At 42.7% G+C, this 19037-nt stretch overlaps 1 protein-coding gene across 9 annotated transcripts in view; it reads left to right on the forward strand.

Moving 5' to 3' along the window:
• Nucleotides 1-19037, forward strand: part of Ehmt1 (euchromatic histone lysine methyltransferase 1) — a 172912-nt gene that overhangs the window by 75488 nt on the left and 78387 nt on the right. For all 9 annotated transcript variants that reach the window (XM_052725925.1, XM_052725930.1, XM_052725929.1 and 6 more), the window contains exon 4: nt 5724-5895. In XM_052725925.1, coding sequence (XP_052581885.1) covers nt 5724-5895 — 172 coding nt within the window. The remainder of the gene's footprint in view (nt 1-5723; nt 5896-19037) is intronic.

Here is a 19037-nt window from a genome sequence, read left to right on the forward strand (position 1 = left end):
GCTGGACTTAGTTTCAATCTGTTTTTCATGGCATGTATTTGATGTATGTTTTCAAAATGTCTGCAATACTGTTACTTTACTGTTTCCTGTTGTGGATTTAGCTTTGGTGGATTCTACATTCATGATCATATTCCCTTATGATTTCTAGTGCCCTTTATGTGCAGACCATTTGCTGTTTTCTTTGTAGCCTTTAGGGCTTCATTCTTGGAACCTTTCACCAAGACTGCCAGTCTGTGGGTTTTCGATGTCAGCTCCAGAAACATGTAATGAGTGCATACTGTGTGGTTGTTAATTTACTTCCCATAGAATCCCTTGTCTGTGGTGAGCACTGTACTATGGATTTTGTGTCCTTGTGTAGTGTACCTTACCTGTTTTCTATTTCCTGCTCTGTGCTTTAATCCTTTCATTCTGGTCTTTATGTTGATGTTTTTAAATTGTAATACCTATTTTTTTGTTCTGTTTTGTTTTTTGTTTTTTCTTCGAGACAGGGTTGGTTTCTCTGGGTATCCCTGGCTGTCCTGGAACTTGTTCTGTAGACCATACTGATCTAGAAACTTAGAGAGATCCACCTGCCTCAGCCTCCTGCATGCTGGGAAAATAGGTGTGTGCTGCCACTGCCTGGTGTGTTTTTAATTTTTAAAAAAAGTGATGTATTTGTTTTCATTTGAGATAGGGTCTCACTTAGCCCACGCAGTGCTTAGACTTGAATTTCTGATATTCCTTCTCCTACCTTCCAAGTCCTGGAATTGTAGGTATGTGTCACCATGCCTAACTCATATTTCATCTTATCCTACACAATATACTGATTATGGGAGTAGTGAGATGACTCAGTAAGCAAAGTGCTTGCTGAGGAAGCGTGAACACCCTGGTTCAAATCCCTCCCACCCACACAAATCCTGGATGCTGTGTCACATTCCTATGATTCTAGTGCCACTAGATAGGAGGAGACCTGGGGTTATGCTGGCTAGCCAGGCTAGTTGAGTTCTTTTTTTGTTTTTGTTTGTTTGTTTTGTTTTGTTTTATTTATTTATTTTTTTCCAAGACAGGGTTTCTCTGTGTAGATTTGGTGCCTATCCTGGATCTCTCTTAGACCAGGCTGGTCTCGAACTCACAGAGATCCACCTGGCTCTGCCTCCTGAGTGCTGGGATTAAAGGTGTACGCCACCACCTGCCTCAGCCAGGCTAGTTGAATCAGTAAGCTCCAGGTTGCGTTAAGAGACACTGTTTGAAAAAAAAAAAATCAGATGGAGAAGTGATTGGAGAACAAGATCTAGGGTTACTAACCTTTGACATTTAGACTGTAGATGAATTTTTCTTTGGGCTGCCAGCTCACAAATAATGATGCAGAGACTTCTTATCAGTTAGGATAACTTGGTCTTCAGCTTAGTCTTGTTCCTAACTAGCTCTTATAACTTAACCCATGTGGCTTTTTACCTTTCTTTCATTCTGTATGTCCACAACTCCTTCTATGCCTTCTTGGTGTCTCCTCTGTGCCTCAGTTATCTCCTCCTACTTCCTCTCTCTGCCTGCAAGTCCTACCTATGTCTTCTGCCTAGCCATTGGCCAGTCAGCTCTTTATTAAGCCAATCACAGCAATATATCTTCACACATTGTACAAATATCCCCAAACAATAGACAGACAGGCAGACAGACACACATGCACACACATAGATAGATAGATAGATAGATAGATAGATAGATAGATAGATAGATAGATAGATAGATAGATAGACAAAGATGATTAATGGAAGGATGGATGGGTGGATGCATGGGTAGGTATAGAGAGATACTACAATTCTTCCACAGTCTCTTAGAAATTGTGATTCCTCAGAGGAGTTCTGTTTGTATTGCAGCAGCTCTTATTCATGTTTGTTTTCTTTATCTTTGTGGTACTGGCTCAGATTGCCTAGTACCATGTGTGGTTCTGTAGTCGCTGCATTGGGTGTAGGGTGGAGCTGCTTGCCATCAGCCAACTTTGCAGTATGGAGTCCCATAGCCATCAGATGTTTTGTCCTCTTGCCAGGCATTCATGTGGGTTCAACCTAATGGAACACCTGCTGGTCACTTGGCCTAGGAGCCCCCAATTCCCAGCTTGGTTAGCTTGATAAATATAAGATTACCAGGCTATAATCACCTCTGCTCCATTCATAAAGTACATGTGATATCTCCCATAAAGATGGCTTCTACTGACTGAGAAATAATGATTCAGCTAAAGCTCTAGGGAGGAAGAGTCTAAGATAAATATAAGAATCTGGGGAACCAGGGGTGGTCTGGCTCTACAGATAGCATAGAGGTCAACAGGCCATTAACCACATCCTTTTCCAGCCTTCTGGGTAGTAAACAAGTTATGTGTATCTTTCTTTGAAGAGACATCCCTGCGTGTTTAATGTTCCTGTTTTCCTAGTGCATCTGTGTGCACAAGGACCTTGTGCCTTCTACAGCTGCTCTTCAGAGGACCTTAGTTTGGTTCCCAGCATTTATATCTGGGGCTCACAACTATCTGTAACTTCAGCTCCATGGACTTTGATGCCTCTGATGTCTCAGGCACCTGCATTGATTTCCACATTCTCGCATGCAGACTAACACACCTGTATATAATTAATTATAAATCTTTACAAAAAAAGAGGATAGTTGGGCATGGTGGTGTATACATTTAATCTCAGCACTCGGGTGGGTGTCAATTGCAGGACAGCTAGGGATACATAGAGAGACCTTGCCACAAAAAAACCAAAACCAAAAAAACACTCTAGAGAGAGAGAGGGTAATGAAAGGTGAATATGATTAGAATACATTATATACGTGTATGTAAGTATCATAATGAATCCTATTATTATGTATAATTAAAATAATGCTATAGTAAAAGGAAAAACCCTGAAACTTGTTAAAACCCAAGAAAGTTAAAAGTTAATGATTAACAGAAGCTTCAGAAATAGTATTGAGATATACATGTGCCTTTTTCAGTCTTCTCAGTAGTAACATTTAAAACTATGTTTTATTTAGTTATTCATTTATTGTACATGAGTGAGTGCTAGTATGCATGTACATGGTACACATGTGCTATAGCATGCATGTGGTCCAAGTCAGATGTCAGCTTGTAGGACTTGGCTCTGTCCTTCCAAATGTGGGTTCTGGGGATTGAATTCAGGTCATTAGGCTTGGTGGCAAGCTCCATTCCTTCCTGAGCCATCCTCATTGTTAGAGCTGCCTGGTTTCCAGTGTCCTTGCCAGCATTTATACTGCTGCCGCTGTTATTCAGTGTCTGATGAGCTGTGTCATGCCTTGTCATGATTTACTTGAACTTCCTCCCACCTGCCAGTGTGATATGGCTCTTCTCAGTGGTCATTTGCCAGTGCTGTTGATAGAGAAATGCCTTTCACATCTTTTGCTCTTTCATGATAAAGTGTTTTGTTAGCTTTAAGATTTCTGTTGCTTCCCTTCCCTCTCTTTTATACACTCAGTGCTGGTTTTCACTCTAAGACCTCTACCATGGAAATAAATGCTTAGCTCCAGGATTTCTGGCTAAGAGCCCTTTGTCAGTTAGGAGGCATGCTCTAATGTCTTTCCCAAAACAACAGATCCCATCCTTGTCTGTTCATGGTCCCTGTCTCCTGTCTCGCTCTCCTCCTTTTGTGTCCAGGGCTTGTCTTGAGCTTGGTCATCTGGTAGACCTGGTTTCCTTCAAAACAGTGATCCTTCTGCTTGAAGGATCCTGAGTTAGTATGTCCAGTCTTAGGCTATTCAGTTATAGCTGTTGTGACTACTTACAGTCTTGTGTATATAATTTTTTCTATTTCTGGGTTAAGTATCCAAGGATATAATTGCCAACGTGTGCAGCAGCTCTTATCCCTGACTCCTGACTACTAGTCTTACAGTTGCTTGCCACTATACCCAGCCTGATTTTTCATTTGATGAACTGAGTTTGATGTCTCATTTGATTGAATTCAGTTTATCAATGTTATGTTTGGGACTGTGTTCTTGGTAGTGTCATTTGTGAACTGTTCACTTGACTTTGATTTTTAAAGCTTTTCCAGTGTCTTTCCTGTCAGAATTGTACATGCTTTGGGAGTTGGTTGTTGTCTGCTTTTTCCTAGTACTGACGGAATTCAGTGTCAGTGAATGATTTGTCAGCCTGAGAACTCACATTGCTGCCCAGGTTCTGTCCAGGTAGAATCCTGAGCATTTAATGCTAGGAAGTAGAGGAGGAGGGGGTATATGTCTCTGTGTGTGTGTGGGGGGGGGGATGCTAGGGGGACAGCAGAGTGTGTATATGTCCTTTATATGGTATGAGGAAAGAAGTCTTCTTCTTCACCTTCTCTTGCTTTTTATTTTTATTTTTTTGAGACAGGGTCTCTCTACATAGCTCTGACTGTCTTGGAACTTATTGTGTAGACCAGTCTGGCCTCAAACTTACAGAGATGCACCTGCCTTTGCCTCACAGAGTTCTGGGATTAAAGTCCTATGCTACCACACCTGGCGTACTTCATTCTTTTATATGTGGATTTCCTATGTTCTTCGAAACCATATATGCTGGAGAAAGCCTTGTCCTGAAATGCCATTCATTTTTAGGCAGTCACTTGTTGCACAATAAAATTTAGTTCAAGTTGAATTGTATGTGGCTTAAACTGAAAGATAAAACTATCTCCAAAGTATTGGTGAGTTTATGGTCATTGACAGAGGGGAATTTTAGTGGTGTACAGGCAGTTTGGAGTAAAGGCAAGGGTGTAAGGTATTGGGAGTTTGTTATTGGTATAACAGGTAACTGCTTTGCAGGAAGCTAGACTAACAACCAATTCCTGAGATTATTGGATCTTGCCACTTTAGGAACACTTTTAAGAGACAAGGCAGCCTAGAGGAGATCTAGCCTTGCCTCCCTATAACCCAGTCTCTATCTCCCCTGCAGGTATAGCAGCAGTGTGCTAACATGGCTCCCTTCTCTACCTTTACAGCTGTAGCTCCACTGCCTAGCCCAAGCTAGCCTTGAATTTTGGTAGTCTTTTTGTTGTTGTTGTTGTTGTTGTTATTATTGTTGTTCGTTGAGACAGGGTTTCTCTGTTTAGCCCAGGCAATCCTAGAGTTCACTGTCTTGAACTCAGAGAGATCCACCTGCCTCTGCCTCTTGAGTGCTGGGATTAAAGGTGTGCACCACCATTGCCTGGCAAATTTTGGTAGCTTCTATTCTAAGTGCCTCCAAGTCACTATTCCTTAGCAGTGAAGACTATATATTATCTTAGATCACTTACCCCTTAGGAAAACTTGGTGATTCTTCACCCCTCCCTCTCTTTCCTCAGTTGGCATCTGGGATGGAATCATCACTATAGAGGCAAAGGGAAATTATTGAATGACCTGTTTATCAGAGATATATTTAAACTACAAAATCAGCTCTCTCTCTCATACCTGATTCTTCACCCAGCAAAGGATAGTAGGACTGAATGTTCTGCTCATGTGTTCTAGAGTTAGGTCCTTCTTTGCTAATAGTTGTACTATGGGGATTTGTGGATTTTTTTTTTTTTTTTTTTTTTTGTCCCAGAGCTGGGGACCGAACCCAGAGCCTTGCTGAGCTAAATCCCCAACCCCTGGATTTCTGGATTTTATACCCTTCTCCACCATGGCCTGTCTTTCAGTACATGGGAATTAATGAGAAAAAGAATTGATTTTAGGATGCATGTTATTTCAGTCACCATCTGCTTCTGCAGTTACTGTAATTACTTGTCTTTGTTTTGAAGCATGCAGCCAGCAAAGACCACAGAGAAGTTCGAGACCATAAGGAACCAAAAGAGGATATCAACAGAAACATTTCTGAATGTGGACGACAGCAGCTTTTACCAACCTTCCCAGCCCTCCACCAGTCGCTACCTCAGAACCAATGCTACATGGCCACCACAAAGTCCCAGACAGGTAAATGCAGTAACACACACACACACACACACACACACACACACACACACACACACACACACACACACACACACACACACACACACACACACACACACGCAGCTTGTTTCCAGGCAGTTTAAAGTTTAATGCTGGCCACTTTGAAGATGAGTGATAGGTCGTCTGCATGGCTAAGAAGCCCTCTGCCCTCGACCTTTATGACTTCTGTTTTGCTTTCCTGACTTGCTTTCAATCTCATGGTGAACATTGTGCTTCTTACTGAAGTCTTAGGAGATGTGAGTTGAAGATAGTGAATTCTGTGAGGTGCTAAGGGAAGCACTAAGGTATGTCAGGCCAGGGTACAGAGCTGTTCTTGGACTCTAGCTTTGTAACCGTGAACTTTTCTCGTCACTCCCGGGCTTGCTATGTGCCTTGTCAGGGGAAGGAATGGACTAGTACTTGATTATTATTGGGGGGTCACTTTCTATCTATCTATCTATCTATCTATCTATCTATCTATCTATCTATCTATCTATCTTTTTATTTAATTTTTAATTTTTTTCGTAGACAGTGTTTTTCTTTGTAGCCCTGGCTGTCCTGGAACTAGCTCTGTAGACCAGATTGGATAAAGGAATGTGCCACCACACTTGGCTTCTTTTATTCAGTTTTTAAAACTATGTGTATATTTATGTATGGATATGTGTACCTGAACAAGGGAGGCCAAGGAGGTCAGAAGAGGGATTGGATCCTGTGGAACTAGAATTATAGGCAGTTTTGAGTTATCTGACCTGGATGCTGGGAATCAAATTCAGATCCTCTGCAAGAAGTATACATGTTATTAACTGCTAAGTCATCTTTTCAGTCCTGTATCGAGAATATTTTATTGGAGATGGGTTAGCACAGGAGACCTCATAGGTTCCATCTATGTCTCTGCACGACTCAGACTCCACGGGGACTTTTTTTAAAACTAGTCTGCAGAGCATATGTGCATATAGTGCTCTGCTGAGGAAATGAACTACTCCTTCTGTCATGAACCAGTAGTGAGTTTTAATTTAGAAAGGGTTTGTTGTGCTGAGGGTTGTTGACCTGGCAGGATTTTAGAAAAGGTCACCTGACCACTGGTCTTTTTTTTTTTTCCCCCGTGTGTGTGTGTGTGTGTGTGTGTGTGTGTGTGTGTGTGTGTGTGTGTGTGTGTGTGTTTTCTGTGTATATGTGTTTTGCTTGCATATATGTCTGTGCACCACCCCTTGCATGCCTGATGCCCATGGAGTTCAGAGAGTGTGTTAGATTCCTTAGAACTGATGGTTTTAACAGCTGTATAAAGTGCTGGGGACTGAACCTGGATCTTCTGCAGAGCAGCAAGTACACTTAAACCCCTGAGTCATCTTCTTTTATGTATTTATTGTTTTTTCTGAGACAGTGTTTCTCTGTGCAGCCCTGGCTGTCCTGGAGCTCACCCTGTAGCCCAGGCTGACCTCAAACTTGGAGATCTGGCTGCCTCTGTCTCCAGAGTGCTGGGATTAAAGGTGTGCACCACCACTACCTGGCCCCCTGAGTCATCTTTCTAGTCTGCTTTTTTTTCACTTTTAAAGTACTTTTTCTTCTTTCCCTTCCTCTTCTGCTTGCCTCCCTTTATCTTTCCTCTCCTACCTTCTTCCAACCCCATTTCTTTTTTCCTCTTCTTTTCCCCACTATGTATCAGGCTGGCCCTGAAGTCTTCTTCCTATGGCCTCAGCTTCCTGAGTGTGGAGATAGCAGACTTGGACTTCCATGAAAAACTAATACTTTTTACTTTAAAGCGATTACAGATTTCAACAAGTTCGTAACTTGCATTCTACAAAGGATTCCAGTGTATCTTTCATTGCTTATATCCAAAGGTGTAGTTAATTAAGCTAACCCTTCCTAGGATGTATGTTTTTAAATTTTTTTATTCTGAAACACTAACATAAGCTGCTAGTTCCGGCCCTGTACCTCAAAATACTTACTTGTTTTTTTTTTTTGTTTTTTGTTTTTTTTTTTTCTGGAAATAATGGTATACTGTCCCTAAAAGTGAGGACATTTTTTGAGTAAGTACTGTGTAGTAAACAATTAGTAAATCAGTTTTACTGTGATACTATTATCTAATCTTAGTGTATTGCTCAACTTTTGCCAGTTTCTTATTAATACAAATCCTAGTCCTGGATCCTACAATCATTTGGTTGCTTTGCCTTGCTAGTTTCTTTGAATCTACAACATTCCCAGCCTTCTTTGTCTTTTCTGTCTGTGGGGTAGGAGAGCACAATCTAGATGTTTCATAGAACCTACTAATAAATTTTCCCAGTGTTTCTCCAGATCTGGTTTGGGTCATAGACCAAATTTATAATGTTGCTCTCCCCTAAATTGTCCTCAGAGGCTATACTTATGGGTCAGGCCATTTTTCTCCTTTTAGTCTACTAGCTCCTTTTTTGATGGAAGAAGTACTTCATTTTCTCATCAAGCTGTCCATTTGTATGTGTATGTGTAGTGTGTGTTTGTGTATGTGATCAGATGTGTGGAGGATAGAGGTTGACAGTGAGTTTCTTTTTCAATTGTCCTCTACCTTTTAAAAATATTTTACTATTTTATTTACATGTGTATGAGTGTTTTGCCTACTTCTGTGTCTGCATACAGTGCCCAAGGAGGACAGAAGAGGGCATTGGATCTCAAGGAACTGGAGTTACAGATGATTGTTAGCTGACCTGTTGGTTCTGGAAACCAACATGGATCCTCTGTTGGAGTAAGAGTACTTTTTAAACACTGAGCCATCTCTCCATTCTCTCTACCTTATCTTTTTAACATCATTTTTATTCTTTGGGAATTGTACATCATGCACCCCAATCCTGCTCATTTTCCCAGTCCCTCCATATCTGCCTCTCACCCCCATAACATCGTCCCCAAAAGAACATTTTAAAAAATTCTAATTAAAAACAAAAGAAACAAAAAAATCCACTTCTCTCCTCCACTTTTCTCACCACCAACACCTCTGCATTGGGAACTGTGGTGTGTCACCCAGTAGACCCTTTTTGTCCGGTCAACCCAGCCTGCAAGTGTTCTTTGCAATGAGTTGTTGGTCTGCTTCAAGGCCAACTGAATCCTCACCGAATATCCTGCTGTTGCCCCGAGTCATGGAGATCCTGTGGCTATGGTTCCGCAGGACAGGTCCCTTCATGTACTCTGGGAGATCAGAGGTGGGGTAGATAGATGTTGGGGTGTGCCAGCATAAGCCCTGGTTGTGGGTTTGGGTGATAGCTGACTTGGTCAGTCCAGGGTGCTGGGACCGCCTTCCTTCAGGAGAGGGGTGGGCCAGTTCTTCTATGCCATGCCATCATGGGGGCTTATGTGGAAGCCCTCCTGCTGCAGTGGCCAGCGTAGCGCAGTACTGGGTCAGCACCACCCTCGGGTTTCAAAACTCACAGTCTCTGTGGCCCTGTTCTACCTTATTTTGATCTAAAGTCTCTCCCTCAACTTGGAGCTTACTGATTTGGTTAGCCCCAAGGATCGCCTGTCTTTGCCTTCCCAGTAGTAGAGTTCCAGGCACATACTGCTGTGTTCAGCATTTTACATGGGTGCTGAGGATCCAAACTCAGGTCTTTATTCTTGCCTAGAAAGCATTTTTATTGACTAAGCCCATTCCTGAGCCCCAATCTTTTTGTTTGTTTGTTTGTGGTCCCCGTCCCGTGTCGTCGGTGTCCCGTCCCACCCCCCCCCCCCCCCCCCCCCCCCCCCCCCCCCGGCAGTGTTTCTTTGTGCAACATTCCTGGCTGTCCTAGAACTCTCTTTGTAGACCAGGATGGCCTTAAACTCACCAAGATCCTCTTGCCTCTGTCTCCCAAGTGCTGGGATCAAAGGCGTGCACCACCACCACCCAGCTTGCCCCAATCTATTTTTAAGTATTTGCTTATATGTAAGTCAGCTTTCTGTCATTGTAACAAACAACTGAGATAACCAGTTCATAAAAGGAAAATTTATTTGGCTCACAGTTTTAAAAGTTTCAGCCCCTGTTGTTCCAGCAGTTAGCTGAATTTGAGCCTGTAGTGACACATGGTTGGGAGTGTGTGACAGAACAAAACTGTTTACCTCGGGACTGGGAAGTACAAAAGAAAGATAAAGTGTTCTAGGATCCACTGTCTCATTGCAAGTCATGAACTTCAGTGTTTTGAAGACCTCAATGGGTTCCATAAGGGCTTACCACCTCTGAAAACACCGTACTAGAGACTAAGCCTTTAACACAGGACTTTTGGAGATCTTCAAGATCCAAACTGGAAGCTAGGTATTTGTTGGGGCAAGGCCTTTAATCCCAGCACTCAGGAAGTTGAGCCAGGAAGATTGCAAGTTCAAGATGAACCTGAGGCCTTGCCTTAAAAACAAGCAAACCAGAAAGAATCAAGCCATAGCAATTTGTAAACTCTCTTATGAATCTTTAGGCCTTACTGTTACCATTATTTCACTACTTGTGTCAGCCTAGGTTTGGCTAATCATGGACACTGTTCAGCTGCATGTCCCCAGGCTTTGGATTTGACCTATCGTTTTCTGCAGATCTTGTGTTTGGACAGGATGTCCAAGGTTCATCTTACCTGTTCCATTCGCTGGCCCATGTTGGTTGCTTGTAAGGAGCTCTCAGTCTTTTAATTGGAGTATGGTAGTGAGTAAGCAGCTTGATTTATGTCTTCCTACTTCCTCCCCTACCTTTTGGCTGTTTATCTCAGTGTTACTTGTTTTGAACAATTAAACATGCCACTTTTCAGAGTTATTCTGCTGTGTGTAAGGAATGTTGAAAGTGTTTTTGCTATGTGCTGTGATTTCCCCCGATGTTAAAATGCTTTTATTATATTTTGATTAGAGTTTTTAAAAACAAGATGCTCTGTGTGCTCATCAGTACTTCCATTTCTTGTTTTGTGTTTTCTTTTAGCTTTCCTCTCCCGTAAACTGGTGGTTAATTAGCATGTTAGTCTGCACCTTTTGAAGTAGCCTGAAAATGTAAATGTAATATGCTTCAGCAGTTGGCTGACTTGTTTTGATTCTTCAGTTGCAAATCCTTTCCTAGTCCAAGGTGTTTTTCTGTTGCCGCTTCAGGGCTTGTCCCATTCCCAGGATGGAGAAGAACTAAGAATTTCTGTGTCTGTGTGTGTTTCCCAGAGAGAAGTATGCCCTGCATTGCCATTGTGGCTTATTACCATCATTGGTACACTGTCTGTTGTCCATGGGAATGTAGAAGCTCAACTCTGAGGGTGAGGCTTCTGGGAGAGTGCTGGAAGTTAAGGAGATAGATAAGGCATCTATTAATGTGGCAGAAAGGGAGCTACACTTTTGCAAAAGCATGCATACAGATCCAATGCTGGGTCAGTTTCCATCCTGTTCTGTTCTTTAGACCTCATCCCATCCTTCTGTATGCTTCCTGTGTGCAAGGGATCAGAGTTGTCTGATTTTGGATTGTAATCTTTAATATACTATGATGATTATCACAGAAGTCTCTCTTCGTTTCCCTCCTTTTCACTGTTGAACCAGTGAGTTTAGTGCAGGCAGAGAAGATGAACAGATTCTCTTTGGCTAAAAGTGCATTTTATGCCTGAAGCTGTAGACGAGCTATCTAGGGTAGTTCATTTCCATCTCAGGAAGATATCAGTCCATAGGACCTGTCTTTTACCCTTTTGTTTTTCAGTGTCAAATGTGCAAAACCGTGTGCTGGCCAGAAGGATGGGACCCTTGTGTATCCCATTCAGTGGAGCATAGTCCAGGCAGTGAATGGGGAAAATAAACCAGGGAAATGGCTCAGTGGATAAAGTGCTTGTCATGCAAGTATAAGCATGGGTGTTCAAATCCCCAGCCCCACATAAAAGCCAGGCAGGTAACTGCCTATAATCCCAGCTCTGGAGGAGACAGGGTTTCCAGAGGAAGCTAGATTAGCTCAGTTGGCTAGCTCTGGGCTCAGCTAGAGACCCTGCCTCAGTAAATAATGTAAAGTACAATATATTGAGAAAGATATCTGGCCTCTCCAGTGCTGGGCTGCAGCGAGTTCTGCCAACAGCAGAGACTGACAGTGAGCCCCAGAAATGTCTCACTCTCCTGGGTGACCCGCCAATATCACGTTGGTGCACAGTATTGATAACATTATGCTGATTGGACTAAGTGAACAAGAGGTTGTTAGTAACCAGTATGCTTATCAGAAGATAGGAAATAAATCCTTCTATCTCAGTGAGATTTTTAGGAGTTCAGTGGTATGGGGCATGCAGAGATATTCCTTCTAAGGTGAAGGATAAGTTATTGCACTTGATTTCTCCCATCACCAAGTTTGTTTGAATGATTGGCTGAAGCTTTTGTCAGAAGATGGCCCACTGAAAAGGAGTTGGAGATGCCTGATATCCCTTGGCTTTAGTATTGATGAAAGGATATTAAGGCTCAGGGAAATTGGAATGCTAGAGTGGGTACGCTACATAAAACCACATCCTCCACAGTGGGAAGGCCCGGAAGACACGCTCTTCATAAGATGCAAATGGCAAGAGGGGAACCAGCGCATTGAAGAGCTTTATTGTCACCTTTTTCTTGTGTCACACCTTAGCGTTGCAGATGCTGCTGCTCCGTTGGATGAATTAAATGCAGTGGGTTTATTGGGCCCCTAGGTAACAGGGGCCAGGTGGCAGCAGTGAATCGCCAAAGGCAAAGTGACCATAGTTATTGTAATGGGCAGCACAGACAAACAGTGTCTGACCATAATGGGCCGAGCCGTAATGGTCATGACAGGCAAAGTGAACTTTTTGGTGGCATGACTCATCTGGGCCTTTGGTACTGGCTAATCAGTCATGGTGTTTCCAGGCATGAAGTAGATAAGAAGCCTACAGATTTTTGTTTGATCTGTATAAGTGAAAAAATTCCCAAATGAAAGAAAGGCTACATTGGATCATGGCCAAGGGAGTCTTGGCCTGTGAACCAATTTCCAGACTGGAGCCAGTTTGCATACCCAGAACCCCTTGAATGGAAGGGATGCCCAAGTAAATTCCCCTGAGGAAGGACCTTCATTAAACACCTAAACATTTTGCTGTTAGCCTTTCCCCAGTCCTTCCCTAGAGGGACCTATGGACTTTTACAAGGGTAACTGTACATTGAAGGAAAGGAAACAATCAGACTTTCTGGGGCCTCCTGGATACTGGTTCCGAATTGACGCTGATTTTGAGAGAGCCCAAGAAACACTGTGACCCTCCAGTTAAAGTAGGGACTTATAGAGGCCAAGTGATTGATTAATAGAGCTCTGGCTGAAGTCCAGTTTACAGTAGTTCCAGTGGGTCCCCAAACTCATCCTGTGGTTATTTCTCCAGTCCTGGAATGTATAACTGGGATAGATATACTTAGAGTTAGCAGAATTCTCACATTGGTTCCCAGACCTGTGGAGTGAGGCTATTATGGTTGGAAAGTTTAAATGGAAGCTTTTAGAGTTGCCTCTTGTAGGGAAAATAGTGAATCAAAAACAGTATTGCATCCCTGGAGGAAATGCAGAAATGAGTGCCATCAAGGACTTGACAGATGCAGGGGTGGTGGTTCCCAACACATCTCCCTTTGACTCTCCCATCTGGCCAGTGCAGAGGACAGATGGATCGTGAAGAATGACAGTTAACTATCGAGAACTCAGTCAGGTAGTGATTCCAATTACAGCTGCTGTACCAGATGTGGTGTCCTTATTTGAGCAAATTTACATATCTCCTATGTAAGGATTAGGATAAGGGTTAGGGTTAGGGTTAGGGTTAGGGTTAGGGTTAGGGTTAGGGTTAGGGGTTAGGGTTAGGGTTTAGGGTTATGCTGAGTGCCATATCTGCCACCAGCAAAGACCAACATTGAGCACCAGATATTGTACCATTCCCTGGGGTGACCAGCCAGCAACCTCTTGGCAGGTTGACTACATTGGACCACTTCCTCCATGGAAAGGATAGTGCTTTATCCTTACTGGAGTAGATACTTAATTCTGGTTATGGATTTGCTTTTCCTGCATATAATGCTTCTGCCAAAATTGCCATCCAAAGACTTGTAGAATGCCTTATCCACACAGAATTGCTTCTGACCAAGAAACTTACTTCACAGCCAGAGAAGTGTGACAGTCGTCCCGTGGTCTTGGAATCCATTATCATAGAACATGGATCATGTTCCCCACCCTCATAAGCTGTTGCTGATAGAAAGATGGAATGGCCTTTTGAAGACCCAGTTATAGCACTAATTAGGTGCAGCCAGGGCTGGGCCAGGGTTCTCCAGAAGGCTTTGATTCAGCATCCATGGTAGGGTTTCTCCCATAGCCAGGATCCGTGGATCTAGGAATCGAGGGGTGGAAAAGGGAATAATTCTACTCACTATCACCCCTAGTGACCTATTAGTAAAATTTTTACTTCCTGTTTCAGCAACCTTAAATTCTGCTGGCCTAGAAGTTTTGGCTCCAGAGGGTAGATTGAGTGCTCCTGCCTCACAATAAATATTCCATTGAACTGGAAGCTCAGACTTCCCCCTGGTCTCTCTGGGCTTCTAATGCCTTTAAGCCAACAGTCTACAGGAAAAACTGTGTTAGGGGTGTGATTGATGCAGATTAGCAAAGGGAAATTGTATTGCTTTACCACAGTGGAGGTAACAAAGATTAGGTCTGGAGTGCAGGAGATCCTTTAAGGGCACCTCTTGGTGCTACCATGTTATGTGATTAAAATTAATGGGAAACTACAGTAACCTAATCCAAGCAGGAAAACAAAGGGCACAGACTCCAGGAATGAAGGTGTGGGTCACTCCTCTAGGGAAAGAACTAAGACCCGTTGAGGTGCTTGCTGAGGTTGGAAGAAATAGAGAATGGGTTGTAGGGTTGGTTATCAATATTAGCAAAGACCACATGACCAGTTATAGAAGGAGGATTGTAATTAACATGAATGTTTCTGTTGTATTTTTTAAGAATGTATTGTACAGATACTTGTTTTCTTTCCTCGATTTCTTAATCATGTAATGTAACATCAATCAGATTATCAGTGGTTATCATATTTAAGTTTGAGATACTAAAAGAATGCCCTTCAGGAGACATGTCCACCTATCCTAAATTTATAATGTGTTTGTGGTTGTATAAGGGATAGTTATATCACGTTAGGCATAATTATGAGCTGGTTATTGTTTTCATTTGGAAATTAAGCATGACATAAGGAGATAAGATTCTGTGTCAAGCTCACAAGGGGTGGACTTGTGATAGCTATTATTGGTTGCTAACTTGGCTAACCGTGGAATTAATTAAAATCTAAATGGCTGAGCCCATGGGTGAGGGATTTTTTTTTTTTTAATTAAATCTTTTGAAGTGGCAAGACCCACATCTAATCTGGATCTTTGAGGTGGAAGGTCCACCTTTAACCCTGACCACACCTGCTGCTGGCAGTCTATACCAAGGACCCAGAAGAAGGAGACTTGCACATTTTGCCTGCTTGCTCTTGCTCTCATTGGCAAGTCCATTCCTTCATTGGATTAGAGCATATTTCTTCGGGAATTCTGGTGTATACTGAAGACCAGGTAATGCTTCCAGTCTTGTGGACTGAACAAGTACTGGATTCTTGGACCTTTTGTTTGTAAACTGCCATTGTTGGACTAGCTGGACCTCATCATGGAAGGTATTCTAATAAGTCCCATATATATATATTTTCATTCTATCAGTTCTGTTCCTCTAGAGAACCCTGATCAATAAAACACTAAAAGCACAAGCAATCAAAAAAGAAAAAAAAGACAGATTGAACTTTGGTAATTAAAAGATTCTATATGTCAGAAGACACTATGAAGGGAATAAAAGTCCAATCGGCAGAAAGGGACAGAATTATTTTGACAAGAGATTGGTGTTTATATTATATGAAGAAGTGTGGTAGTTAAACAGCAGTGAGACAGGCACCTTACCTGCATGTAGTCTGCACCATGTAAGTACAGTGCCTAGGGAAGTTGGGAAAGGGCTTCTGTTCCCCTGGAACTGGAGTTACAGACAGTCCTGAGCCAACATGTGGGTTATTGGAGTCAAACCTAGGCCCTCTGAAAGAACTGCACATTCTCTTAACTGCTGAGCCATGTCTCTAGCCCTGTGGAAGAACAACTATTGCTCTTAGCCTGTGAGTATCTCTCCAGCTCCCACAGAATTTTTGGGGAAAAAAAGATCTATTTTTACTTTGTATTCACCTTTGTGTATATGTATGTCAATGCCATGGGTGGGTGGGTGCCCACAGAGACTGGAAGAGGGCCTTGAACTAGAATCACAGGTGGTTGTTGGCTTTAAGATGTGGGAATTGAACTCTCTTCTGGAAGAGCAGTAAGTTCTCTTAACTGCTAAGCAATCCTTCTCTTCCTGTGAGCCAAGGATTTGAATAGACATTCCTTTAATGATTGTATACAGACAGCCAAATGAACAAATGATCAGCATGAGTAATTATAACAGAAATACAAATCAAGCAAATGAGGATACTACCTCACACACTAAGAAGATTAATATTGAAGAAGCAGTGTGTTGGTAAGGAGAGATTACTGGTATTCTTCTGTACTGTGGTTAGGGTGTAAACAATACATCTGTTGTAGAAAATAGTGTAGTGGCTCCTCCAGAGATTAAATATGCATGGCCATGAGATCCCATAGCTTTACTCTGGGTGTGTACTTAAAACAACTGAAATCAGGGACTCAGACAGATAGTTTGCACATCTACATTCGTAGTAGCATTGTCACTGTAGTCAAAAGATGGGAACAGCCCAGTTGTCCAGTGACTGTATAAACAAAATATAGACCATCCATACAGTTGGAATATTACTCTCTTTAATAAAAAGGGAGGGAATTTTGTAGTATGGTTCAGGATGGATGAACCTTGAAGATAGTAAGTGAAACAAACCATTTCTAAAGGACAAATACATGATTCCATTCATGTAGGGTCACTACAATAGTCAAAATCATAAAGACAGAGTACAACAATAGATGTTATTAGCCAAGGAATTGGAGATATGAAGTTGGTGTTTAATGGGAACAGAGTTGAGTTTTACAAGATGTAAAGAGCTGTGGAGATGGATGTGGGGCTCGTTCTTCAAACTTTAGGAACAGTTTAATGGCTGTAAGTTAATTGACTGAGATGGTAAGTTTTGTGTTGTGTTGGATGAGAATGGCTCCTGTGTGCTCCCCAGTTCATGGCTGTAGGAAGGATTAGGAGATGTGACCTTGGAGGGGGTGTGTCATTGAGGGTGGGCTTTGAGGTTTCAAAAGCTTACACAAGGCCCAGTCAGTCATTCAGTCTGTCTGTCTCTGTGTGTTTCTTAGCCTGCTGACCAGGCTGTAAGCTCTTAGCTCCTTCACCAGCACCATACCTGCTTGCCACCACACTCCCAGCCATAACATGCATGGACTAACCCTCTGAAATTGTTAGCAAGCCCCCAATTAAATGCTTTCTTTTATAAGCTGCCTTGGTCATGGTGTCTCTTCACAGCAATAGTAACTACAACTAAGACACGTTTTATGCTATATATTTCTTAAACCAATCTTTGAAAATAATTAATTCCAAAGACCAGTTGGAGTTTTCACTCTTAATTGGATGGACATTATGGATTGTTGCTATGCTGCAGTGGAACCTTCAGGGAGAAACTCCCTTGTACCATGTGGCCCATCACCTTTGGACACTCAAAGATGGGAAGTGTTGCATTTGCCTGTGCGTCTTGGTGTTTGGGCTCTGTGGGTTGGTGGGGGCCATAGGAGGCCTGGAATAGCCATGGGCTTGTCAGACAGACAAGAGGAAGGTGGAGTTGACTCAGTACTTTGTAGGTTCTGATTTGTGGGAACAAAGCACTTGAGGGCTATGACAGCATCTGTGGTAGTCTTAGGGAGAGTGTTTTCCTGTGCACCTAACTGCTTTTCCCTCCTCTCACTTCCTGTTAGCCCTGTCTACTTTGTGAAACCTGGAACCAGCTTGCCTGCCTGCCTACCTGCCTGCTGGCACTCCTCTTACTCCTTCTCCTCTTCTTTTTCCTTTTCCTCCTTGGGGGTTGTTGGAGAGATGGCTCTGTAGTAAGAGCACTGACTGCTCTTCCAGAGGTCCTGAGTTCAGTTCCAGCAACCACAAGGTGGCTCACAACCATTGCTAGTAGGGTCTGATGCCCTCTTCAGCATAAAGGCGTACATGCAGATAGAGCACTCAAATACCTAAATAAAAAAAAAAAACCTTTAAAAAAATTAAAAAACCCTTTATTATTATGTGTATGTGATGTGGCGCGTGCATGGCATGCCACGGTGTGCATATGGAGGCCAAAGGAAAACTTTGTGGAGTCCCCTTCCACCTGTACCGGGTCTGGGTATTAAACTCAGGTCATCAGGCTTCCAGAGCAATCTTGCCTGTTGAGCCCATCTTGCCAGCCCTGCCCTGATCCCATCACTACCACACTGACTGCATCCTAGTCCCCTAACCTTTCTGTTATCCTTCCCTGCTTGTTCTTTCCTTACTGATATGTGCTGGTGTATCTTAAAATGTCCTGAAGGTGCTGGTTAGTGTCTTAGTTACTTTTCTGTTGCTGTGACACAATACCAGAGCAGCTTGTAGAAGTTAGAGTTTATTTTAGGCTTATGGTTCCTATCATAGCAAGGAGTATGGTGGCAGGCAGGAATGATGCTGGAGTAGCTGAGAACTCACATCCTAATCTATAAACAAGCAGAAAGCATGTACTGAGGGTGGTACACTGGAGATGGCTGAGAGTTTTTTGAAACCTCCTCCAACAAGATCACACCTCTTAATCTCTTTCAAATTGCCACTAACTGGGAACCAAGTATTCAAATGCCTGATACTTATGGGGGCCATCTCATTCAAACCACCACGCTGGGTTTCTTGCTTCGATGTTGTGTGTACCAGACACTATCCCTTGAGTCTTTTCTTTTCTTTTTTTCTTTTTTTTTTTTTGTTTTGGTTTTTCGAGACAGGGTTTCTCTGTGTAGCTTTGTGCCTTTCCTGGAACTTGCTTTGCAGACCAGGCTGGCCTCGAACTCACAGAGGTCCTCCTGCCTCTGCCTCCCGAGTGCTGGGATTAAAGGCGTGCGCTACCACCACCTGGCGAGTCTTTTCTAAACTGCCAGTGTTCATAGAATTTCCCTCTCCTGGGCCTAGACCCTCCACCTGAAGGCCACTCCTGGAACATGGCAGCAGCTCC

This window comes from Peromyscus californicus, unplaced genomic scaffold (genome assembly GCF_007827085.1).
Source record: "Peromyscus californicus insignis strain IS unplaced genomic scaffold, ASM782708v3 Scaffold_7__1_contigs__length_154581171, whole genome shotgun sequence".
In the NCBI taxonomy this organism is placed as follows: Eukaryota; Metazoa; Chordata; class Mammalia; order Rodentia; family Cricetidae; genus Peromyscus; species Peromyscus californicus.